The sequence below is a fragment of the Dioscorea cayenensis genome, chromosome 5 (genome assembly GCF_009730915.1).
Source record: "Dioscorea cayenensis subsp. rotundata cultivar TDr96_F1 chromosome 5, TDr96_F1_v2_PseudoChromosome.rev07_lg8_w22 25.fasta, whole genome shotgun sequence".
NCBI lineage: Eukaryota > Viridiplantae > Streptophyta > Magnoliopsida > Dioscoreales > Dioscoreaceae > Dioscorea > Dioscorea cayenensis.
Window position 1 is genome coordinate 24870322 of NC_052475.1, and position 26753 is coordinate 24897074.

The window sequence follows — 26753 nt, forward strand, 5'->3', positions numbered from 1 at the left end:
CTTGTTTTCGTTTATCATTCCTAGTGTGTGTTTAAGCAACGCGCTCCAACAATCAACCCCATGATAAACATTCCGACAATTTCAAATTTATCCATACAAAAAGAATCGACATAAATCAGACGAATAGGAATTAAAACACACACACACACACACACATACCAATTAAGAATCTCCAAGGGGATTGACATAAGTCCTAAATCGTTCCTTCCTCTCTTGCAAAACACCAAATACCCTCCCCCTCCTCATCCTTCTTCCGCCAGTCCGATTTCTTTGGTTCTCTAAAGCACAACACATCCCCCATCAGTATATCGATTCTCGCCGGTCTCTTCCTCTTCAAGGCCGAGCCTTTCCCACTGACTCCGTCGTCAAACCAGAAGGGCGAACCCAAAGAACCCATAGCAACAAAAGGTGGTGATGAAAATAGTCGAAGCCAAATAGAGATACCTAGTGAGGTTGAAGGTTTTTCAAAAAATATTTGAAAAGATGGGAAAAAACTAGGTCATTTTAAAAAAAATAATGTGTTTTTTTCCCACCATTGCCGAGGGTAAAAATGGAATTCAATTAAATGAATTAGACGGAATGAGCTGAAGGGGAAAAAATGAAGTGAAACAAAAAAAAAGAAGGATTGTACGGCAAATTCAAAAGTCAAAGGGTTGACTGGGAATTTTTGAAACTGTTAGAGGGTAAAAAATAATTTTTCCTAAAAACAAATTAATAAGAAATTTATTGGATTTTTTTTAAAAAAATTCATTTACCCCTATATTATATAATATTTATGATAAGTTAAATTATTAGCAGGGTCGTGCGGGGCATGGAAAAACCAAACCCACCTCGTCCCCCCTAAAGCTGCCCCGTTCGGGACAAATCGGGTTGAAAACTACAGGTCAGTTTAGTTTTTACCATCCCTAATGTAAGGGTACCCATATGAAAACATTAATTAGAAATTTTTAAGATTTACTCTCTCCAAGTTTTTTATTTTTCCATTTTAACTAATTCATTTGATTAAAAAACCAGTTAAATTTAATTAATAATTTAAAATTTATGAAAAATCATATTAACTATAAAAAATTATCCTAATTTAAAATATAATTTAATAAAATATGTACTTGAATATGATTAGGTTGTAGAAGCATTTTAAATATAAAAAATAATTTTTTAAAAAAATATTTAATGTTAAATAAATTTTTTAAATGAACAAATAAAAAAAATCAAAGAAGAACTCTAAAGACAATTAAAAAGGACTGGAGGGTATATATCTAATGAACAAAATTAATATTTTTTAAAATGATATACACATAAAAATATTAATGTAATGATTATTAAAAAATTTTAAAGTATATATGAATAGAATTTTTGGTCATTTATTACAAATAATTAAGTGATTTTTCAAGAAGCTATATTTAAAAAAAAAAAAAATTGTTTAAATTGCCTTCTCTGACCAGAGAGCAATAAATAATTTTAAACATTCGAAGGGGCCAAAATGTAAAACCGAACATTCTAGAAACCTTTGTTTCACGGTGTCCGTTCTCCCGCGCCTAGCCTATACTATATAAGAGAGTTCGCTGGAATCCGTCGGCCATTCTCCGGAGCGCTGCCGCCGGGGATATCCCGAAGAGCTCGAAGCAGCCGTCCTCCATCTCCCGCTGCTATCGATAATGGTTGCTTGAATCGGGAGATGAGACTGCCACTCCCCTAAGGTTGCTCGACTACCTTAAATCCCTAATTCGATTGGTTTTGTTCCTTTTTGTTGTGTTAATTGAGGGTTTGGCATTGCGTTCTTTGTCTATAGTATTGATTTAATCACGAACTCGATCGAATGCTGTGTAGTGGGTTTTGATTGATTTAAGTTATTTATTTTTGGGTGGGGGGAGGTGACGGGTCAATTTTTCTCACAAATTCATGGGTCAAGGTGGAGTTCTTAATCGGTAAGAATCACTAAACTCGCTGGTAATGTTTGCACGAGGTGTTTTTCACTGTTTTGTGTGTGTGTGTGTGTGTGTGTGTGTTGTAATTACAATCTGGATTGATTATTTAGGCAAGAAAGACAATTAGAGAAAGTTGAGTTTTGAGAAAAAAAGAAAGAGAGTTGAGTGTTAGCTGTGACAATTAGAACCAAATGAATTCCAGGATAGTAGGAATAATTATGAATTATTATAGTTTTAAAGCATGATCGAAGTTTACATATATCAATAGATTGTTCACAGCCAGGATATAGACAGAAGTGACTCAGGGAGATACATTAAATTAGACTGTAATAAACCCTAGATGAAGCCAGTACACATCTTAAACTAAAGATATGTTATTGACCTTTTATTTATTAAGACACTAGAACTGTGGTGAGTTTTAACATCTGATGATATTTGGTGAAGGAGATGATCGTATTCCATTATTTGCTTAAAGAGTCCAAGCACCAACAGTAGTTGTCAGAAGCTGAGATCTCTAGCAGTGCCTCTGGTGTCATCTTCTCAAGGTCCCTCTGTTTCCAAGATGCAAAGTTATTGCGGCTCTGTGCTTCCCCTGACCCTGAAGAGTAGTCAGGTGGATGCACCTGAGAACGCATTCGATTATAAAGCCTAAGTGCAGCCACACAGTCCTCGTATGGATCTTGCATACCAGTCTGAATATCATATCTGTACCATGTGAGAGAGAGAGTGCTAGTTAGATACTAGAAATCTTCTTGGCATTTTCTTAGAAAGGCATATTTTGGACTGGAAACTCACCCGAGGTATGCTTGGGTAAGGTATTTGAGTGAGTTGCTAAGCTTGCTCGTTTTCATCAGTGGTGGATAGTTGGCCGTGTCCCTAATAATTGATTATGAAAGAGATTAAATTGATAATGACTTGTTCCTGAAAACGGATTAATTTTATATGAAGTGAAGTGATTATGTTGTTTACCTGATTAGAAGGGCAGGGTATTCAATGCCTAGGCAGTTGAGGTCATGATCAAGGCCATGTCCAACAAGAATCCTTGCCTTCCCGCCCCTTGACCGTATCTTCCATATTGCTTCTCCATTGCATAAAAAGTCCTGAATCTTCCTCTGCACTTGCTTCAGTGGTGGTGCATCTCTCAGATGCTCAGCTCAAATGCCCGTTGTCTCAAACCTACCAAGTTACTTCAGGTGTTAGAACAGACTGAACAGTTACTGGTCAAATGAACCAAATTAGCTTGAGATGATCTATATAGTTTTCCTTTTATATTGTAGTGTATGAGTCTATGAATGTGTTGTAAAAGAAGACCTGTGATGAATGGGTCTACTCATTCTTTGGATGGCCTTAGGTTCAATAACTATAAAAAAGTTCTCTTTGTATGTGTTGGTTACCTATAGTTTGTGACTGGGATTTGGGGCTTGACATAAGAGTGAAAGATGATGTTTTCATCTTCATCAATCAGGCAAACCCTTGCACAGATATCTAAAGATCCATCACTCCCACCTCCAACCATCTTGCACGCCAAAGCAACCACTTGTGGGTCTCTTGCTTTTGTGTCAATTTCTGTTGAAGCTTGTAAGTTCAACCTTCCCATTCGGTGGATGAGACCCTTCAAAGCAGAGATTATGTCAGTTTTACTCCAAATAAGGAAAAATTCAAGAGGAAGTTTATCATATACGCATATTGCTAGTAGTTGTTAAGTTAAAGTAATATGACCATAGACTTAATGGAACACTAATCAAAGTTATATATTTCAACTATTACCAGGCTCTGATGAATTTATTGATCAATAGACCTTTAGGTTCCTCGTCATGTCCAAGTATTTGGGCTTATGTTTGTATTATGTGCACAATCATTCTGTTTGTGAGCTTTCACTGAAACAAAAGGGTTTCGTTGCAAGTCTAAAATATAGAATTCCCTGGAAAACCTAACAGTTCCCATTATGTTCACAAATATTAAGTGATAAGATTGTTACTAACACATTACTCATCTGTCATCCTGGTACTTGGGACTGATATGGTACTATCAGGTTAAGCCAAGAAAAATCAAATTGCAGTTAACTTTTTGATTGATGATCAGATTCCTTGTTTCAAAACATCCATCTACTCCTGTTCCTTTGGCACTACAAAGATCACCTCTTTTCCCTGTCTTTTGTGAGGAATCTGCCATGTATCTCTTCTTCAGTCATGTGACCATTAAACAATCGGTGCTTTTCCAATTGTTTCCAAGAGGTTGAGCTAACTAGATCAGATATGTGCTGAAAATGACAAAATCCAACACCAAGGCAAGTGCAGCACTAGAATTTAGTAGAAATGTTATCCAATTAAAATGTACTTACAGGAGCGATGCGTGACAGCTGGCATGATCCTCGGTGAATTCTGAGAGCATTTGAGCTATCAAAAAGGTTCAAGCATAGGTTGCACCCTCTGATGCTGAAAATCTTTGCACATTCAATCTTTGGCAGTGGTCCTTCAAGAATAAAAACCATAGTGGATTTGATAATCAACCAAGAACTGTATTCTGATAGTTCCTTTTTCACTTTTTTAGACCGTGGCTTACCTATGAGATGCTCCCTGAGTGATTCAAATGATCTGCAATGCTTTTGGCAGATCCCGCAATTTGGCTCGTGAGCTGAGTGAAACGAAATCCTCATGTGCTCAACAAGGTGTTCCATCCTGTTGTACTGCTTGAAGCATGCTGCGCATTTGTTCCTGCTGGAGACAAGTAAGGATCAGTTGAATACATATGATTGACATAGGAATGTGTGTCAATATATACATATATGAATGTATGCATGCATGCATACATACTTAATATATATATTATATGTATGTATTGTTGATATCATGTATGCGGTGTCAAGATAACTCCTGCGTAGCCAATAGCAGTGCAGCAGTTTAGGTTTTAGATTTTAGTTAAAACTCTTTATGTTTGTCTCAGGTTTAGTAATCAATAAGGATAAGATTCATCAATTCACAAGCATGATACTTGAGAAGATCCATCAATTTGAAACTGAGTAATGAAGACGAGACTTCTTCCCTTATGTTGTCACTTTATTGATGCTGTCATCAAACAATCATTAACTGATATATTATATATTCATCTGTGATTGACTTGAGGCTACTCTTCAGAATAATGTGGTACTATAGTGCCTGCATATTAGCAAAAAGCTTCTCCTCATGAACCTAGAACAAGAAATATTATCATACCTTTGGGTTTCAGAAGACTCAGGCCTGCTCTCCATCTTTCGTTGATTTGCTTGCTGCTAGGAGCTGTATAGATGGTATGGCTGGTGAGACATATGGGAGGTGGCCTGGTATTTATACAAGAAGCCCAGCAATATTTACTTCCAACAATGTTAACGTTAAAATGCTGTTGGATTTAATGACCAAAGGAATGGTGGTGGGCTGTAGTTCGCAAACTAAAGACTGGTTGCTAATTACTTTAATCTTTCGGCAAAATGCCTCTTGAATCTATTCCAAAATGATTATGGGTTTATCTGTTTTTCCAAGGTATTTTGATGTAGGGACTTCAGAATAATTGCTAAGGTTGCATTTCTGAAAGACTTTTTAAGATTGTGCACACATGTGATAGTGATATTCCTTGCAATCCTTGCCATTTTGAGTTGGACTGTTACTACATGATTGGAATCTGTCTTGCCCATGTGTGCATACATCTGCATGTCTGTCAGTTTCAAATTTATTTGCTTACCCTTTTTCTTAATCCCTATGTATACTGCTCTTGATTAAGTTAAAATTATTTTGTCGTGTGAATACATTGCTCTAGAAAGACTGAAATAACAGCCATGTTAAGATGACACTCATACCAGATGGTAATAGGGTTGGGTAATATGTTTGCAACAGAATATATGTTTGTGTGGTACTGATGACAGCTCCATAATAAGAATCATCTCGCAAATCTTATCCTAACTAGATAGCTTTAAGTAGTTTTGTAATGTGGAAACAAATAGAATATGTGCTTCTGTATCTAATGATACTTATATTGTTATCCATTTGCATGTCCAGATTAGGAATTCCCATCTAAGCCATATCTAGGTTTTTATCATACATTTTGCCTAGGAGGTTAAAAGGATTGAGCGTTTGACTACAATCGTTATTTTTGACAAGCAATTATACTTTGTGATTATTAGTTGCTTGTTGGGACGTAGTGGCTCAGGTCCATAGTCCCACATCGCCTGTGAGACCAATTCTCTCTAGCTTCATATACCCTTATCAAACCTTCCCCATAACTGCAGTTATGGAGAAGTTAGGGTGGTGGGTCCCTATGTAACAGTCTGTACTGTTACTTCTTTGACCAAAAGATTCTCATCTTTGAAAGCTCTTCGGTCAAAAAGGAGGGATAGAAGAAGGAGAAGGGATGGGAATGGAGAATCAATGTCAACACCATCAGCCATTTCCATGGCCATGAAGATCCATTCAATGGAATTGGAATATTATTGGGCTCACCAATGTGATTCTTGTGATAGAGAATCTAAAAACTGCTTGAGACTTTTCCAGTCTTCAAAGTCTTTTTTGTCACAACTTTTGATGTTTGAGAAAATTCTTCATACTTAGTCTTAACTCGGTCATAGTAAACCCTTCTTTAGCTTCTGCCAATTTAATAAAAAACCCCCTTGAAACTTCTCCTTCTTAACTACTCTTCTTATGAATCTATATATACTGCTTTTAATATATTAATTCTTCATCTCATTCTGTATATCAAGGAGTTTATGCTTCAGCTTTGGTTGATGGTGCCAGTGCTCTATATATATAGTGAAATTTCCATGATGAAGTTGGGAAATTTAGTTCCCGCTTCTTAAGATTCCAGAAATGAGCTTCTCATTATAAAACATAATTATTTTATCTTTTCTTTTAGTTGGTGTAATGTATCTTATGTAAGCCATTGCCACATGTCTACTTAACAAACTATTGAATGGCATAACGTTTTACTTCTTCAACTCTCTTTTTCAGCTTTGCTGCTTACAAGGTTTAATATGCAAATGATGTTAGATTTTGGATGCCAAGCTTGTCATAAACAAATAAGATAACCGCTAAAGCAGAGTGTTGTGCATTGTATGTAAATGAACATTCTTGTTAATTGTTACCATTTAAGAGCTATATGCATTAGTAGACAGATTACAAGGATACTAGTATAATGTTCTTTTTAAGTGTTTCCAGTTTTTGCCCTTAAATATAAAGAGGTGCAAGTTTGTCATGGTCCATCTTGTCAGATGCCCTTAGTCTTTTACTTACTAAAGTTGTGGAATATGTGCTTGCAGGCAATAATTTTTTGGACTCTTGACCATCACACCATGCTGCTGCACTGGCAAATCAATCCAAAACCAAAAGCCATGCCTTAACTGAAGTTGTGCAGAACTGGTAAAGAATTTTGAATGTTGATTGTTGAATGTATCTTTTATGTCAATGTTTTATTCTTTGAGTTATACTCCAAGAGCAAACTAACCATCAGATTGAATTTGAATGGCCCCTCCATCAAAAATAAAAAGTTTAGGTTCTTCATTCTTGAAGGAAAGCCGAAAGTGCTTCAGCTTTCTTAGGTTGTTATGTTTTGTGTTTGGATTATATTCGGCTTTTACTCTAATATTTAATTGTTATTTTATGTCGTTTTATTTAAATATAGGGTCTAGATTTTATTTTATTTTTAATAACACTTATATGTTATATATATATATATATATTCCCCTAGTAGTAATTGTTAACTACCACAGATGTTTTGCTGGTTAAATTCTTTTTAATTTTTTTAAGTCTAAATTCTTTTTAGGAAAGCTTTTTGCTAAGCACATGGCAAAAATATGCTAAAACTAATGGGTTTTGGAACAATTGTAGCGGGTCTTTTATGTAGGGTGTTCATTTTAAGAAGAATCTAAGATTGAATTCCATGTTTGCGCAAGGTGAGAGCACGTGGCATGTAGAGTTTGATGGTCGTGCTCCATGGATGCAGTATGTTCCCCGATTTACCTTTAAATCGAGGGACGGTTGTCGCTCTATTGTAAAAATGCTAAAAATCTTTAAAAGGGAAAAGCTTTTGGATTAAAAAATAGGGAAAATGTTTACTTTTCTTTACCGTTCTTTGTCTGCTGATGTTTTTTATGGAGAAACTTTTCTATACGGAAGGAAGGAAATTTATTGATGAATTCTGTTGTTTCTATAATTCATCACTTTTTTCTTTGTTATTTCCTTTATTTTTCCAGTTTGTTCCCTATAAAAAGTAAGCAGACCAGAATCATGGAATGGATGGATGTCTGACTAGACCATTAAAACTTGGACATGTTTCATAAGAGAAGTTTAATATTAATAATTAAATGGCATAGTTTAAGAGATCATTTTCATCAAAATAAATAATTAATTAATTAAATAAGAGATCATGCTTGCAAATTATATGCTCATATTTATTTATGTTTTTTCCCAGAATAAAAGTTATAATCAAAATATTGTCTAATATAATAGCAGGCATGGATCCAAATTTTGAGAAGAAAAATTCAATTTTGTCACAATCAATCATGCACCATATCTGATTTAAAAGGACTTGTTTTATATGAAAATAAATTTTTTTTTTAAATCCACTTTGTAATTAAAAGCTATCTTGACTTTAGAGAAGAAAAAAAAAGTTGATAAATTGAAGGATTACATGGAATCTCTTTTAAGCTTTCTTCTCAAAGTTCAATCTTTCGCTTTGGCAAAAGAAAAGCCAACCTTATCAAATGCCATATCTGAAACATAATATAATATTAAAAAAAAAAATTCTTATACTTTAATAATAAGATCTAGTACAATGTAAGAATGCAATTAAAGTGATCCATAATTGAGTACCATCTTATAAACTATGTTTTTCCAGTTGGATGACAACCATTTTTTCCTTAAAATATACAAAATAAAATGTTCAATTTTTTTATTTTTAATAAAAAAATAAATCACAAATTTATTAAAAATAAATAAATACATAAAATCTAAATTAAGAGAATCGAAAAAATAAAAATTCACTGAAAGTGGATATAATAATTAAAAGAAGAAGAAAGAAAAAAAAAATTTCCTAGACTGGGAAAGAGTCTCCGTCTAGAGAATAGTTAAGAGATTAAACCAAATATTAGTTGGTGACATTATCGGAGCCATCATAGGGTTATATAGATCACGTGTGGATGTCGAAATTATTAAAATGAACAACAATTCATTTAAAAAGTTATATTTATAAAAATGACATTATTTTAAAGTTTCACTATAACATCCAATATTTACTTGCTTATTATTGAGTTGACACATTTGGGGATTTAACAAAGTTAGAAAATAAATTAATTATTTAAGTTTTTTATCCTTCCATACCATATAATAAAATAAATAAACAAACATATAAAATAAGATTGTGAGGAATATTTATAATTGAATTTTACATTTTTTAAATAAAGTGTATAATCCACAAACAAATATATTGAAAATAAAATAATTACAAATAATTGTCATAAAAAAATTGATCCAAATAATTTTATTTTATTTTACTATTCTCTTAAATGAATATATAAAAGATGAGAAAATTTTTGTAAACATATTTATTTTAATTAATATGTCAATTAAGTAGCTAATGATCTACCCTTTATTGTTTATTTGTTCCTTAGTACCACTGGTATTTTTCTCAGAGAGCTCTATAATATATATATATATATATATGCAAATATACTAATTCAAACTTACAACAATATGTGTAAATGTCTCAAAGATTTATTATTTAGATCGTTGATATTTGCATGTACACATGACAAATTTAACACAATAAAAAACATAAAAACTGTAAAAAAAAATTAGATAGTTTTACTTAATCCAACTCAAAGGACAGGACTGACATCGTTTTAAAACTTATGTAGTCCTTCTTTCGGCGTAGAGAAAGAATATATCAAACATCCAGCTATTAATGCCTCCCAATAGCATGCACAACCTCAACAAAATAAAAACACATACATATAAATATCAGCAAATAAAAAACACAAAATTAAATGACAAACTTTACAACATTGTCGGTGGATCAAATCAAAATGAAATCATCCCATATTAATATCCATAAATTTATCACATTAAATCTTCTATGTATCCTCTTTGATTCAAGGGCTGATCTCTGAAAGTGCTTTCATGTTCCAAATCATAAGATAAAATAAAATTAATAAATTTTTTTTTAAAAATGAAGAAGAAGACATGCATAAATATTAATTGGGAGACATTATAAAATCCAATGTCCATGACTCATAAATGACATTAAAGGAGAAGCACATGAACTGGTTGGTGACCTTCTTTTAAGCTATTTATTTCACCACTTTTGCAACAACCACCACCTCTTCTTTTAAATTCTATATATGCCACCTGATATTAAATAAAACTCCAAAACTTTTCATTCTTCTATTCCTCTGTATATCTATTTATTTCTCAATAAACAATTTAATATTTATATGCATAACTATGTAAAATAATCATTAAAAAGTTTTTTTTATTCCTAATGTTCTAAATTAATTCTCTTTGGGATAAGACTAGTTATGGAGAAAGAAGGCTTGAGGTGGATTGGGTCGAATGGGACCATAGATTAATTAATAGAAATTTAATGTTTCCGCGTTTTAGTGTCGCTTCTAATTCATTTCAAACAATTAAAATGGATTATTTTTAGTTGCATAATTTAAGACATAAATTTTCAACAATGACAAATCATAGATTTCTCTGTTTAATTTTTTTTTTATTAAAATAGAATTTTCTATTTAAAAATTTTAAATAAAGGTTTGATCTTAAATCTACAAAGTTAAAATAAATAAAATTTAAATTACTCCCCAAAAAAATTGATATGATCTAATTGAAGACAGTTGAACTATGAAACCATAGAGGTAATAACTAGTAACAAACTTTTATTTTTTTTTAAAATAATTCTTTTATATAATTTTTATTTTTCTTCCCTCACTTGTCAAAAAAAAAGGCATTCTCCTTTACTTAGATAAAAAAAAAAAATAAAAAAAATAAAAGACTTTTATAATCAACATAGATGTAATAAATAAAAATGTGGTCTGAATTTATTATGGAAAAAAAAAGAAATTTGGAAAATAAAAATTGAATACAATACTTGGCATGATATTGTCCAATGGAAGGGCGTACTATTGAAAAAAACAAGGGTTGTGATAACAAGGCAAGAGTTTATTGGGGCGAGTAATATGAGATTATGTTTTTTTATTATTATTATTTTAAGATTTTTTATAATTTTTTATATGAATAATAATAATAATAATAATAATAATAATAATAATTTTTATTATTTTTTCTTGGCTCGCGGGCCAAGTGCGAAAGGCCGTATACGGAAGGACCCATACGGCCTTGTCCGACAAGTCCTCGCAGGAGCTCATGCGGATGCGGGTCCCACCTATTTATAATAATCCAAACCCCAACGTCATCTCCACCCTTCCACTTTTACCCCCTCACCTTCCATTTATTAACCAAACTGCCACCCCTTCTCATAATTCTACTCTCTTTCTTTCTTTCTTGGACGCCATTGCAAAATAAAATTGTAATATTTCTTACGAATCTCTGTTAAGATTTTTTTAATGAAAAATATTTAAATAAATTTATTAACAAAAAAAATATTATTTATAATTTTTATTCATGTTAAGATAAATCAGAAATAACAATCAACGTGTATTTTTATAACTAATTATAAGGTTTCGAAGTTAATTTTCAAACAATAAAAATATATAAGTAAATAAAAGCATTTTTTTAGAGATACATAAATCAATAATAGTTTTATAAAAATATATATAAATTATCCACTCAATTCTTATTGGAGTATGCAAGTCATGTTGTATGTCTTTATTTTGTAAATAAACTAATTGAAAACAATGCAATATACATACACTCTATGATTGAATAATGAAGGATTTTAGTGGATAAAAGCTTTGATACATTAACTAGTAAAATACAAATAATGATGATTGGGATAGTTGCATCTATAGGAACTCTATGTGTGTGTATATATATATATATATGTTTGGTATCTTCTTTAAAATGGGCAATTCATGTTTGGTATCTTCTTTAAAATGGGCAATTCATGCTACCATGACGACAACTACGCTAGATATATATATATATATATATACATATCTGATGGCCATTCAAGACCATCATAGATAATGCTATTAAATTCACATTTTTATAATGTTATTTATCGACATTATTTATAAGACATCCTTGCATTGCTATTTGCTACTAATAACATTTCTTAATTTAATGAACCAAACTTTCATATTGAATCTTCTCAAAGTACACTGACATTAAGTGCATGTTAAAAATAATATACAAAATAAACCATGCCAAAATCACAAGTACACTAAACTAATTAATAAAATTACACACACACACACACACACATATATATATATATATATATATATATGAAGGGTTTAAGATTTAGCTAATTAATAGAATATTCTTGCTTGACTTTGAAGACTTAAGTAGTTAAGTCTGCATATATATATATATATATATATTTTAACAGAAAAAATTTGGAGAAAAATGGACACATTGACAACCCTTAATGAAAATAGACATTTCAGTAAAGAAAACAAAACAAAATTAATATAGTTGGTTGATAAGTCATCCTAATTATCCTAATTCTGCTATAAAAAGATCAAATAAATAAATAAATAATTAAAATAAAAATAATAAAAAATAATAATGTGTTGTTGTTATCAGGTTAATATCATGCCACATCAGCAATCAAGTCAAGCATGGTTTGTAATTTGTCTTTTGGAAGCACAATGGCTTTCAATTCCAATTAAGTCACTAGACATAACATATCAATCGTGACCTAAGATTCCCTAACGATGGCAATTTGGAAATTAAAGTGGAACTACGAGGGTAATTTGTACGGAAGCTTACACTGCTTGCCCCCCAACCCGGGTCTCGTCCCACGTTGTTCATGAGAAACCGCCAATTTCTCGTCCTGCTCCTCTGTTCCCTCTCTCTCTCTCTTTTGCTCTCTCTCTCTCTCTCTCTCTCTCTCTCTGTTCTTGAGACCATAATTCCTCTTCTTCTTCTTCTCTAACCCTAACCCTAACCCTAACCCTAGCTTGGGTAATGTGTGAACCAGTTGCCCGCTTCTTAATCTTCTGAAGCTTCTTGAAAGAATCTATCATCAAGGTTTCTGTTTTTGTTTTTGTTTTATTTTTTTTATAAAGTTTGGATTTTTAATTCATTTGTTTGTGTTTTTGTTTTTGTACGGATATTTTTGTTTGTTTGTTTGTTTGTTTGTTTGGTTTTGATCTGTGGAGCTTTAGATTGTGATTTGGAGGGGAAGAGAGTAATGTAGGCGGAATGGATGGGGTTGCGGGAGCTGTTTTAAGCTCTCTGGTTATTTTGAGGTCCGTTGTTTCGGTTGTTTGTGTTTGTCTGTATTGATTGTTGGTGAAATCATTGGATTTTGGATGATTTTTCTTTTTTGTGTATTGTTTATTGTTTTTTTGAGGTGAATTGAGGTTTTAAACGATGTGGAGGTTGAATTTTGGCTCTGATTACATTTTTCGCACTTGATTTGCGGTTCAAGATTTGATTTTTATATTGAGTTTGGGGCATTTTGAGCTGGAATTGGAGGCCTTTTGATGTTTTGTTGGATGAGTGGTGGTGGTGGTGGTGTTAATCATGAGGAGCTTGGATTGCTTTAAGCAGAACTCCTATCGTGGTGGATCTGATAGACGGATCTCTCTCGGAGAGTATAAGAAGGCAGTGTCATGGTCTAAATATTTGGTGTCTTTTGGAGGGGAGATTAAGGGGGGAGGAGAGGAGGAATGGAGTGCAGATATGTCACAATTACTCATTGGGAGCAAGTTTGCTTCGGGAAGGCATAGTAGGATCTATCATGGAATATACAAGGATCAGGAAGTCGCAATTAAGCTTATGAGCCAGCCAGAGGAGGATGAGATATTGGCAGCTTCTCTGGAGAAGCAGTTCACATCAGAGGTTGCATTGCTTTTTCGCCTTCGGCATCCAAACATAATTACGGTAAACAGAATATCCTTTTTCCCTGAATTGATACTTTCTTAGTTATTTGTTTTATGTCAAAAGGTTGTCTGATGCAGCAAAGGCATGGTGCACATGGTTGTAGCCTCTTGTTATTCATGTTTCTTTAGGTTGTAATATAATTATAGTGATGTCATATGCATTGAATTTACTGGAGTCCAAGTAATTCAGTTTAGTACATTCTGATGTATATCCATCTATGAATTTGGTGCTTGTAGTTTTCAACATTAACATTTAAGAATGTAAATGGTAACTGTAAATGCTCGTGGAAGTGTATGGTAGCTTCAAACAAATGGGCTCTGGGTTATTCTATAACTGATTTTCACAGACTTACCATCATGATAAGTCTGCCACTCCCACCAACTCATGCATACAAAGAAAATCAAGATCTTCCTAATTCATCCATAAATCATAGCATCTTTGTAAGTCACTATCCTTCACTGACATGTGATGGACTTTCTTTTATGTAAAGCAAATTATAGTTGCATTCCGTCTTAGGTGGTTGTCATTGAAGGGGATATGTATTAATAAGATTGTGATGGGTCTTGTCTTTATCTGCCTACTAGTCTTATTAATCTTGATGCCACTTGATGAGTTACTCAAAATTACTAACATTTGCTTATCCATACATGGATTAAATAGGGAAGTGGTAAGTTTTGAGTTTGAGATCTTTTCTGGCCATCTCTTTTAATGTGTCCAGCTTATTAATATTTCTCCAAGTTACTACTTAGTACAAAATCTCATCACCATTTCTTACTTGACCTAGTCTTTTAGAAATATCTACTTCTTGTTCCTTTCTGGAATCAGTTCTCCTTTTTTATTCTTTGTTGCTTTTTTTATGTAATTTGACCTTGCTTGCGTGTCAGAATTTTTACGGCCTAGATCTTTGTTTTTGAAGGCTGTCTCCATCTTCTACTAGGTGGTTTGATGAATCTTGTGCTCTTCAATTTTGTCTTAGCATAATTTAGAGACAATTCTGTAAGTTTCTCAACCAGATTTCTGTTGTGACAGGCCACACTCCTATTAGGACTCAAGATGCAAAAAAACTTCATTGAATTGCATCCCTTTGATACATTCCAAGGGAGATAATTTTGACATGCTATTATGATATATTTAGCAGTCATCTGGTTGCCTCTGCTTATTTCGATTGCTACAATTTTAATCAACTAGTCATTTGCTTTTCGCTTATCAGAAGGTTCAAAAGTGATTGGATGTGGATAATCTAGATGATTCCTGTTGGTTATTCAAAGTAATATCCTGGACGGAAGGGAACTCTTCAAGCTTGGTGATATCAGGAAAACCAAGCTGTTCATTATACCCTACTGTGTACTGCAACATTAGATGAATGTAAAAGTCGCCAATATTGAAGTATGTCCAAATTATGTTTTTTTAACCCATTCTTCAATTAAGACTAATTTTTTGGTTGTTCCAAAACAAGAAACTCAACCACATTACCAGATGCCCCTTTCTTAGTATCACCCTTGTAAAGAAAGAAAAGATGATATGTTATGTAGTGTATCATTGGTCCTGTTTTTAGATGTCATAAACTCCAATGATTATAAAGATAGGATGGTTAATTGCTGGATCAATTATGCACCCATCTGTCATCCTGGTACTTGGGACTGATCAAACCAATCTCTCTGAGCTTATACCTAATCTATGCTCCTTGTATTCACTATATATACATATATATATATATGTCTATTTGTTGATGTCAAAGATCTGTTGCATCAGGGTAGTTGTCAAACATTTTTGTATGACTATCTATTTTTGCCTTCACCATACACGCAATCATTTGAGGTTCCCTGATTGAGTTGAATCAGGATTATTGTTTTTTTAATATTTAAATATCAAACTCAAATGGACACATTTTGCTCTTAATATGTAGTTTGTTGCAGCTTGTAAGAAGCCTCCGGTTTTCTGCATCATCACAGAATACATGGCAGGTGGCTCTCTGAGAAAATATCTCCACAAGCAAGAACCTTACTCATTACCTTTAAAGCTCGTCTTGAAGCTAGCTCTTGATATTGCAAGGGGGGTGCATTATCTTCATTCTGAGGGAATTCTCCATCGAGATTTGAAGTCAGAAAATATTTTACTCGGGGAAGATATGTCTGTGAAAGTAGCTGATTTTGGAATCTCATGTGATGAATCCGAGTGTGGTAGTGGAAAAGGGTTCATGAGTACTTACCGATGGATGGCACCAGAGATGATTAAAGAAAAGCATCATACAAGGAAGGTTGATGTTTATAGTTACGGGATAGTCCTTTGGGAACTTCTAACGGCCTTGACTCCGTTTCAAGATATGACTCCCGAACAAGCTGCTTATGCTGTCTGCCAGAAGGTATGAAAGTGCATTCCACATTATATCATATAAGTTGCACAAGAGGAATTTTTTTCTGAAAAATTTCTGATAAAAATTTATTCTTCCTCACAAATGAAGCTAACAGATTGCATGCATGAATTGCTGCAGAATGCTAGACCGCCGCTACCTGCTGGCTGTCCAGTGGCATTGAGTCATCTCATCAACCGGTGTTGGGCAACCAACCCAGATAAGAGGCCGCACTTTCGGGAAATTGTTTCCTTGTTTGAAAGGTATACAATCTCTCTAGAAGAGGATCCCACATTCTTTTCAACCTACAAGCCTGCTCAGCAGCAGACTCTTCTCAAATGTTTCCCAAGCTGCATTGCAGTGAGGGGGGATCAGCAACTCTAGAAGCTTAACAGCTGAATTTTTCTCAGTTCTCAGTGATATGATTGTATTATATTTTCTTATCATTTACGGGCTTGCGCTATCCTGTTAGCCCCCCGTCACGGCAAGTCCTAAGAAGGTCTTGCTGCTGTCAATGTATGTATGTTAAATTGGTTGAGGTTCCAAGCATTCTTATTGATACCCTGCCAATCAAATGATAATATGTATTAGCTTATATATTGTAAACTCCCCCCTTTTGGTTGGCATTTGCAAATTATATATTCTCTAGAATCTGTTTATAGAATAATATATGCTTTTCAAGAGCTCCTTTTCATGTGACAGTTTGGCCGAGTGGTCTAAGGCGCCAGATTTAGGCTCTGGTCCGAAAGGGCGTGGGTTCAAATCCCACAGCTGTCATTATTTCGTTTTAATCATTTTTTAAATTATAAATAAATAATATTAGTGTCTTTTAATCCCCACCGTACAATAGCTGTATCGCCATCAAAATTCCCGGGTTAATGGGCCCGTGATGGTGCGTTGTCTGTTTCACTGTCCCACGCGCATCCAAAGTTTGGTGCCACACGCCTAACACAACAACCATAATAATAATTAATATTAATAATAAATGAACCCCATGGAAACGTACTTTTAAAACTTAATAATCCTCATGTGGTCATTTAATATAAATTATTTAATTATTTTTTAAAAAATTTGGAAAGGAGGCGGGATTGCGGTAACGTCGCTTTTAGGCTTTGCTTTATTTACAATTTTTTATTAATTTTCACATAAATTAATAAATAAATAAATAAATTCCAACAAATTCTATTTATATTTCCATTTTACCCTCCATTGAAATGAGCTGGTATATAAGAGCGAGCTGCCATTTCTCCCCATATTGTCATTGGGAGGGAAAAAGCTGAGAGCTTTCTCGGATGGCGTGGTGCTAAAGGTATGAGTTTTCTCTTGTAATTTTGCTCTTTCATGGATTTGTAGAGTTTGCTGAATCTTAATGTGTTGCTAGGATGAGCGAGTGCTTGGCTTGCTGAAATTTCTTTTCTTTTTATTGGTTTTATTATTATTATTATTATTATTATTATTATTATTTTCTGATATTTGATGGAGTTCTTTATTGTTGGTTTTATGATATTTTAGGTTTTGGATTTGAATGAATTTGCTGCTTATTTTGGGTTGTGATTAGAATTATTTGCTTCTAATGATCAATAGATTGATGTTCCCAAAACGCATTATTTTGAATCAGTTTAATTAATCAGATTGTAGACATTCATTTAATGCTCCAGATATATTTCCATTTTTTTTCTCTTATTAATAGTATTTTGTTCAACATTTCATATATTTGCACTAGTTCCCTAATCCAAGTTTTTTTATTTGTCTTCACTGGACACTAATCTGCAGATTTCTGTTTATTTAACTACGGTTTGTTGTCTTGTCTTCTCACAATGCCTGGAGTTATAGTGAATGGAATTCACAGTGAGAATTTAAGCTTAGCTAAGTCACCAATGACCACAGTGAGTTTTCAGAGTGAGGCCATTGATATGCTTGCAGAGAATCATGCTGATGCATCAATTGAACAACTTTATGACAATGTATGTGAGATGGAAAGTTATGGTGATGGATCCTTTTCACAGGAAAGCTTTAGTTCAGATGCTGAGGAATCTAGAATTGATTCAGAGTTGTGTCATCTTGTTGGTGGAAATATGAACACTGTTGAGATAGTGGAAGATGAGGATCAGAGGATGAATAATGTGGTTGCACAAAGAGAAAATGGATCATTAAGATTGAAATCTGAGAAGAAGTCTAATAAGATCAAGATGTCTCCTTTAAAAAGTGATGGTATTGTGGGTAAAAAGAAGAATTTTTCAATCAGAGAGGTTAAATTACAGAATGGAAATGAGGTTGCATCAGAGGTAGGATTTGATAAACCTGAGATTGGACTTTCTTTGCTTAAGCATGCTAGGGAGTTGTTGTCTTCAGCTAATCCCCGAAGAGCTCTTAGATATGCACTTCAGGCATCGAAATCTTTGGAGAAATGTGCTTGTGGGAAACCAAGCTTGAATCTAGTAATGAGTTTGCATGTTATTGCAGCAATACACTGCAAACTCAGACAGTATGAGCAGGCTATCCCTGTACTAAAAAAATCACTGCAGATTCCTGTCTTGGAGCATGGTCAGGACCATGCTCTTGCTAAATTTTCAGGATACATGCAATTAGGAGACACTTATGCCATGATGGGCCAGCTTGAAAATTCATTGCAGTGTTATACTAAAGGTTTGGAAATTCAGAAGCAGACTTTGGGTGATCGGGACACTAGAGTTGGTGAAACTTGCCGATATTTGGCTGAAGCAAATGTACAAGCACTGAAGTTTGATGAGGCTGAGAGGTTGTGCCAGATGGCCCTCGACATTCATAAAGAGAATGTTGCTCCATTTTCTCTTGAGGAAACTGCAGATAGGAGACTCATGGGCCTGATTTGTGATTCAAAAGGAAATCATGAAATTGCTCTCGAGCATTTTTCTTTAGCAAGCATGGCAATTGCATCCGGTGGCCAGGAAATAGATGTGGCTTATGTAGACTGCAGCATAGGAGATGTTTATTTGTCTTTGGCTCGTTACGACGAGGCCATCTTCGCTTATCAGAAAGCTGCATCAGTGTTCAAGTCCATCAAAGGGGATAACCATCCAACTGTGGCTTCTGTTTTTGTGCGACTTGCTGATTTGTATAATAAGATAGGGACGCACAAAGAGTCCAAGTCTTACTGTGAGAATGCACTTAAAATCTATGGAAAACCTCTTCCAGGAACAATGCCTGAGGAAATTGCTACTGGTCTTACTGATATTTCTGCAGTTTATGAGTCTATAAATGAACATGAGGAAGCTCTTAAGTTACTGAAGAGAGCCTTAAAGATTTATAATAATGCCCCGGGTCATCAAAGTACTATTGCTGGAATTGAGGCACAAATGGGGGCACTGTATTATATCACCAGGAATTATGGCGAGTCTTATAATTCCTTTAAAAATGCAATCGCAAAGCTGCGGACTTGCGGGGAGAAGAAATCAGCATTCTTCGGCATTGCCCTGAACCAAATGGGATTATCTTGTGTCCAGAGAAACGCGTTGAGTGAAGCTGCAGGGCTGTTTGAGGAAGCCAGGAATATCCTGGTGGAAGAGTACGGACCATACCATCCAGATACTCTGGGAGTTTATTGCAACCTTGCTGGGTCATATGATGCAATGGGAAGGTATGTCACCTGTAATAGCTTCTTATTTGTCAACTTCCTTTTCTTTCATCAATCTTTATGCATAACTTGTGCTAATTGAAGGCATTGAAACTACAATTTCTCATTTTGTGTGCTTGGTTAGCAAATTGCTTGCTATGCTGCTGCTGCTTGGTAAGTTGTACATAGAGTAGCCAGTAGAATTCTGCAAATTGTTTGATATTTTGGGCTTCATTGTATGTAACAAATTGAAATATCAGCCATCCTGCAAATTATCCCCAACAATAGCAGAGTTTAGCATAGGGTGTTTTCTGATATATCTCTAGGCAATGGGCATGCTTGATTTTAAGTAGCAGCTCTTGTTATCTATGAGTAAAACAAAGTTAAACTGCAAAACATTCTTGAGATGAAGTTAAGGCGGCACATGTCTGCTGAAGTACAAAACTGTTTTTACTGAAATGCGGAAAATCATGGTTGATCACTAGTTAGTTTTCAGTTTACAATTTTTAACACCTGTTTCTTCTGAAACTTCAAGCAAGGGTTACCTTTTCTTTCTTTCGATTTTGACACAGGAGTTCTACTTTTCTTTTGCCAACTTCATATTGCTGAAGGCGCATTTTTAACTTCTATTTTCTAGTCTGTGATATTAGTGAAACAAAACATTTCCAATAATTTCCAAGGCATTATTCTGAGTCTCTGACATATTTCTTCTGTAAATTACCAACTTGAGAACTGAAACAACATATTTCAATTGCTCATTCAGGTTGGATGAAGCCATTGAGATCTTGGAGTATGTCGTTGGGATAAGGGAGGAGAAACTTGGAACTGCTAACCCAGTTGTAGATGATGAAAAGAGGAGGTTAGCTGAGTTATTAAAAGAGGCTGGCAAGGTTAGGAGCAGGAAAGCCAGGTCACTTGAAACTCTGCTTGATACCAACCCTTATATTTTGAAAAAAGATTTCATTGCATCATGATCCTTGCCAGTAAGCATGCATGGTTTCATTCCTATCATTATTATTATTATTTTTTAATGTATTCTTTGGTGCTTTGAAGGGTATAAGAGGTTACTAAAATGCTCAATGATTGATGTTGTTGATATGTATATAAATTCATGGATACTCATTCCGTTGGTTCATTGCATCATCGTTGTTAGTGAGTAAAAAGGACTCTTTTCTTGTAGTTGCTTTGATTGTAAGAATGAGTTTGAATGTTGCTTTCCTTTGTTTATTCCTTGGAAAGAAAGGATGTTTACTTGCCAACTGTTCTTCTTATCATCTGCAAACTTTTCTTTTTTGTCGCAATAAAAGTGAATAAATGATGATTATATTAAACATATGATGAAAATACATATAGGAAGAATTTATAAAGTTAGAGGTTGTATGATGACACTGTCTTATGGGGGGAAAGAAAGCATTGATGAATGAATGTGAAGATAGATCATTTACTAGATCATCTTTTTTTCCTCCCTTGTCATTGAGTTCCTCCTTATATTGAGTATATCTTTCTTTTCTTTTTTTTTTTTCTTTCTTTCCCAAATGGGATAAGCACATGAAATATTTGCGAACATGCTGCAATTTTTCACAAGAAAGAAATACAGGCAATGTTAAAGACCATTTCGTCTATGAGCATCATGTTCTCTAGTGTTTGTGTCATGCTAAGAAGACATGTTTGATTCTCAGCGTATGTAAGTTGAGAGCATAAGGACTGTTGAATTTGTGGTTGCGTTTCATACACGTATTTGTCCATGATATTTGGCTTGTTGACATTCGTAAATAATAATAATAATAATAATAATAATAATAATAATAATAATACAGTCTAGTCACTTTGGCATGAGAGGAGCATTCCACCGGATGCCTTAGATGATTCAGTATGGGCTTACTGCTTTAGGTTTGAATATTCCAATTCATAGATGTGTGTGTGGGGTTCACCCACAAATTTCCACAGGCCCATATAAACCTTACGGGCCTAAATTGCACCAAACTTTTAACTTTCAGAATATATAACTATAATAACAAAATAAAAGTTTAATTATTAATGCAAGATTTATTTATTTTTTTAAAATGAAATAAATTGACAATGGATAACGTTTCGACTGATAAAAGAGTTAACACTTACCAACGAGGATTCACTCAAGAGGTATATAAAACTATATATATATATATATATTTTTTTTTTTTTTTGAAAAGGTGGATAAACCACTTGCATTAAAATAAAAGAGCGCGATTACAAAAAAAATCCACTAGACGTGGACAAAGACAAGGAACAAAAAGAAAACAACAAAAGAAAAACCGACGAACAACTACTCCCACCGGTAGGAGCGAAGAGGAAACAGGGAACCACTAGCCGTACATCTGCAACGGGTCCTCCCCTCCGAGCAAATTTGGACTACTGATAAAGTCCACCGATGGCATAATCAATTCGAGTGAAACAAAAGTCTCCTCCGATGTAGTAACAAGGCCAACATTCAGCCCGAACTTCCCTTTGATAATAAAGATCAAAGGAACAATTTGAGAACCCAACTCTAGGTATGCCATACATCCATCTGGGTCCCATGGTCCAATCCAAAGAGTAAACAACCAACCCACTTCACACATCAGTGAAGGCTCCACATAAGCCAAAATGAAGGAAACTTCATCAACATCTCGGCCCAGCTTTAGACCCGGCCCACACCCAACTAAAAAAGGAGATCCAAACCACTCCACCTCCACGTGTTGCGCCCCCATAATCCCAATTTCAAAAACCTTAACCAAATAATAGATGCCACCAGTCACCCTCACGGGAAACGGCCGAGGTATCCGCATCTCGACACGTCTCTGCTTCGAGATCAGCGCTCTATCCTTTTCCCAATTCACCGAACGACATTTCTCGGGGGACCGCTCCCACATCCGACCAACGGTCCGACCAGCGCAACCTCCCACTCCGGCCGTCCCCACCCGAATAACTCGTGACTGAAGCAACACCTCTCCACCATTGTTGGGGTATGGACCGTATGGCGCCACCGACACCAACCGCTCTCCAGTTATCACCAAGCCGCCCTCGTGGGAGTGAAACGCACCCCAGGAATCGCCGATCATCACGTGGGAACCACTGTCTACCGCCGCCCACATCCAAGTGGAGTGAACCAACGGGCAAGAAGCATCCATACCGAGTTCAGACAATCGATCTTCTGCCCGTCTGGCACAATGACACCGGTTATTGGAGAAGCCACTGGTCTTTCTCCCGTATGCCCAGTCGTGGGAGCCCAACTCACCCAACGCCATCTTATCGTTGTAACCACGATAGAGCTCGGACAAAACAGCAGACCGTTGTCCTAACTTAACCGTCAAAGCCGGAGCCACCTCGTCATCGTGGGAGCCAAGCTCTACCACCGCCGACCACTCCACCGGAGCGTCACTCAACTCTAATAGCTTTACGGCGAGGCCCGCCACTTGTATCCCTTCCTCGGTGCCAAGCACCGGCCGAATCACTGAAAACGCCATCGTCTGGTGCTCACCAACGTCACTGGAGTGGGAGCAAAGCTCCACCGCTCCATGAACACCAAAGTCACTAGGGCGGGAGCAAGGCTCCACCACCCTAAGATTACCAATGCCACTGGGACGGGAGCCAAGCTCCACCACTCCCAGCCCAAAGAGAGGACTAGGAACCACCAAGTCAGTTTTCTCCCCCGAGGCAGCCAGCACGAGTCGCTCAATCTTGGAGGGAAGCTCCGTGTCCCCGAACGTCGGGTCAAAGAATGCCGACAACGGCCCCTCATCTTCCTCCTCGACATCACATGGCCAAGGAAACTCCCCCTCTTCCTCCGCCACCACATCCACCTCATGCGGATGAAGGATGGACACTTGCACGTACGTCGGCTGACCATCAGCGCCAAACGTGAGACGGACGTCTCCGCTCATCTTCCAAAATTCAAATTAAAACTAAAAAATTTTATCCACATTTATTCCTATTATAGATAAACACTTAATTATCGGATTCTTTTTCCCGCTAACGGGTGAACCCGATCCAATCACACCCGAATCCTCTCTCTCTCTCTCTCTCGATCGATCGATCTCGAACAAGTCATCGTTTCCTGCCTCCCGCCAAAGATCAAAACCCTGGTGATCTCTCAACTCTCTAATCCTCAATGTTTAATCTCCTTTGCTTTCAATCATCTGAAATCTGAGAATTTAAATCTTTTATTAGAGTTCCGTATATTTTGAAGTCTATGATCAGAAATTCTACTGACTGGATGATTGTTTTGATTTTTTTTTTTTTTTTTAAAGATTCTAATTTCAACTTCTTGATTGCTAATTTGTGGTAGTGTTTTTCGATTTATTTCAGCATAATCTTTATATATATATATTTTTTAATGAGTGATGCCATATTCAACTGCAGAGATTGATTCAATGAAGCCAATGGTGAGGGAGGAGATGATATATAATGCAGTTAATTTTTTATCTGATCCAAATGTGAGGAGCTCTTCAATCATTAGTAGACGTGAATTCTTGGAGAAGAAAGGCTTGACTCAATGTGAGATAGATGAAGCTTTCCGCCGTGTTCCTGTATGAAATTCATGCCTGCAGTCATTGCATTATTGTGAGAATTTTCTCTATTGAGTCTTTTAATTTGTTACTAAGTGCTTGCAATTTGTATTTCTTTTGTGCTACAGGATCATCCACATTCAATGAATTCTTTGGTTGAAGTTGCCCCCATGAATCAAACCAATCAGGGTAATCAAGAATCAAACATTATCTGTTCATTTACTTCATTAAAAACTGGTGTTTTATTTATTTATTTAGTTAATCTCAATGCAAGAATGTTTTCATTTGTTATACTGAAGTTCCAAGTCATTGAAATTGTGATGTTTTTTAGTGTTTTTATTTCAATCTCAATGAAAGAATTCTTGTTCATTAACATGACCATTGCAATTGCTTATCATTATGGTAAAACTTGCAGCTGGTCCTGTTACCCCTGTTTCTTCAGCTTCAACTAAGTTGAAAACCATGTCTTATTGGCCACATGCTTTGGTTGCTATCGGTGGCCTTGCTATTCTGGGAACCGGAACTCTTTGTTTTAAGGTATTCCTTGTTATATTGGCATTTATACTAAAATTTTTGTAGACAAAAGTATTTTGGAATTCTCACTGTGGGGACATGCAACTTACAATTAGTGTGCAATTTTGGTCTTGGTCTTGTTTATTATTAGTTTATATGTCATTGATAATTCTCTTTTTACCTTGTTGAGTATTTGTGTAGAATAAGGTTATTCCTTGGTTGAAAACTTGGGCTGGAAACCCTGTTGCAGAAGAAGATAGAGCCCAGTCTAGTCTGGTTCAAGAAGCTGCACATGCTGCAAAATCAGCTGCACAGGCTGCTTCTCTTGTGGCTAATGCAATTCAAGAGTTACATAATGCAAAAATTGAAGGTCCTTTCATTTTAAAATGATTCTGTTTTTCTTATTAATCTTTGAACTTGATTAATAGATTGATTGATTTATTTATTGTTTTCCACCAGAGAGGATGCAGTTCAAGGCACTTAAAGATATGATGTTTACACAAGTAAAGCAGATGGAAAACATGAGTTACATGATCCAAAAATTGGAAAACAGAATAGGCAATGCGCAATATCACTCCACAATTAGAAATGGTATGTTGATCAAATGGATATATGGGGATATATATATATATATATTGGATTCATCTTGATGGCATTAACGCACAATTCCTTTTATTGAATTGATTAATATATATTAATCTATAATTATCATTGACAACGTGCAACATAACATGTATCAAATTAATTAATGGTATTAACGTTTACTTGGTCAACAGCTAATCCATGGAGAAAGGTTGAATATTCAAGCTCAGGCATGTCTTTTCTCTATCCTAAGGTACGTAATCTTCTACATGGTGTATTCACTAAGAAAGTTCATGTATCTTGCTGATTAATGTGTGTTCAAACGCGGAGAATAGGATTATGTTCTAAGCAATTTAGATGTTTACCTGCCTCATCATTGAATAATGTTTTATCTAGTTTAGTCTATAAGGATTATATTTCTTATGCTTCCAAATAAGTATAGTTTAAGATTTTAGCACTAGGATTAATTTTGACAAACATTTAATAGTTAGTGAGTATTTGATTAAAATACTCTTTAATTTATACAACAAAATCTGACTTTCACACACAACATTATTATTATTCTCTCATTTTGGAAATTTGAAATTACTTGATACTTACATAATATAATAGGCTGGAACCAGTGTATTTTCTGGTTCCAAAATCAGGGAAGATGAACTCGTTATTTATTCAAATAAAGATAATATTGCTAGACGTGTGCATAAGTTTGAAATATCTCTTCTTCTATGTCTATTGTCTAACACCGGACTAGTGATTATCAGAATGACCAGCAGCTTACATGGAAGAGCCATGATTCTTCAGAGTCATGTGATCAGGCAAACAAAACCATGAAGGTGATTGATATTGAACCTGAACCGGAGGTTTCAATCCCTTCTGATATTATAATGGAGAACATGACGAGGCCAGAGCTACCAAACCCAGTTGCTGAAATGGTGAACTCTGTCTCTAACTCCAACTCTATTGCATCACATGCATTAGAATCAGAGCAAACATGAGATTGCTTTATTGAAATTAATATTTTATTTTCTTCGGCAGCCAAAACTTGACTTTTTATGTGATTATAGAGAGAATTCGTCTTCTCTTCTATCAGAAGTTAAAGTTATAATGAAACCACTTTAGTCCCTTTGACATTTTCATGCATTAATATGAATGAATGCACCAGGTCAACAGCTATGGTCCCATGATCTAATCGCCTAACAAAGAACTTTAAACTTTTCCCATTGGCCATCAAACCAC

At 35.1% G+C, this 26753-nt stretch overlaps 4 protein-coding genes, 1 long non-coding RNA gene and 1 other non-coding gene across 8 annotated transcripts; 5 read left to right on the top strand and 1 right to left on the bottom strand.

Annotated features, from left to right (window-relative positions):
* Positions 1-1534: 1534 nt before the first annotated feature.
* On the top strand, positions 1535-7853 carry LOC120260541. 3 transcript variants are annotated; one of them, XR_005536427.1, is made up of 3 exons: positions 1535-1697; positions 7207-7306; positions 7840-7853. It is a non-coding gene; the product is annotated as an uncharacterized LOC120260541 (long non-coding RNA). The 3 variants fall into 3 exon arrangements; XR_005536426.1 differs by having other exon boundaries at positions 7775-7852; XR_005536425.1 differs by lacking the exon at positions 7840-7853 and having other exon boundaries at positions 1537-1697; positions 7207-7455.
* On the bottom strand, positions 2144-5689 carry LOC120260540 (RNA exonuclease 4-like). The gene is given in 7 exon segments (XM_039268036.1): positions 2144-2630; positions 2721-2801; positions 2895-3101; positions 3320-3537; positions 4267-4397; positions 4488-4642; positions 5138-5689. Coding segments are annotated over 7 exon segments (1071 nt in total). The 5' UTR covers positions 5173-5689; the 3' UTR covers positions 2144-2386.
* Positions 7854-12890: 5037 nt separating the features above from the next.
* LOC120261465 (serine/threonine/tyrosine-protein kinase HT1-like) lies at positions 12891-16933 on the top strand. Its single transcript, XM_039269369.1, has 3 exons — positions 12891-13957; positions 15864-16319; positions 16449-16933. Exons 1-3 carry the CDS (start codon positions 13598-13600, stop codon positions 16689-16691), a joined length of 1059 nt encoding a protein of 352 aa, XP_039125303.1. The 5' UTR covers positions 12891-13597; the 3' UTR covers positions 16692-16933.
* A 71-nt stretch (positions 16934-17004) lies between these two features.
* On the top strand, positions 17005-17084 carry TRNAL-UAG. The gene has a single exon. It is a non-coding gene; the product is annotated as a tRNA-Leu (tRNA).
* Positions 17085-17532: 448 nt separating this feature from the next.
* On the top strand, positions 17533-21158 carry LOC120261633 (protein KINESIN LIGHT CHAIN-RELATED 2-like). Its single transcript, XM_039269588.1, has 3 exons — positions 17533-17616; positions 18081-19923; positions 20663-21158. The coding sequence occupies exons 2-3, from the start codon at positions 18125-18127 to the stop codon at positions 20871-20873; spliced, it is 2010 nt and encodes a 669-aa protein (XP_039125522.1). The 5' UTR covers positions 17533-17616; positions 18081-18124; the 3' UTR covers positions 20874-21158.
* Positions 21159-23855: 2697 nt separating this feature from the next.
* Positions 23856-26580, top strand: LOC120260357 (peroxisomal membrane protein PEX14-like). Its single transcript, XM_039267809.1, has 8 exons — positions 23856-23999; positions 24277-24443; positions 24551-24611; positions 24838-24959; positions 25137-25305; positions 25395-25526; positions 25712-25770; positions 26279-26580. The coding sequence occupies exons 2-8, from the start codon at positions 24288-24290 to the stop codon at positions 26510-26512; spliced, it is 933 nt and encodes a 310-aa protein (XP_039123743.1). The 5' UTR covers positions 23856-23999; positions 24277-24287; the 3' UTR covers positions 26513-26580.
* Positions 26581-26753: the final 173 nt, after the last annotated feature.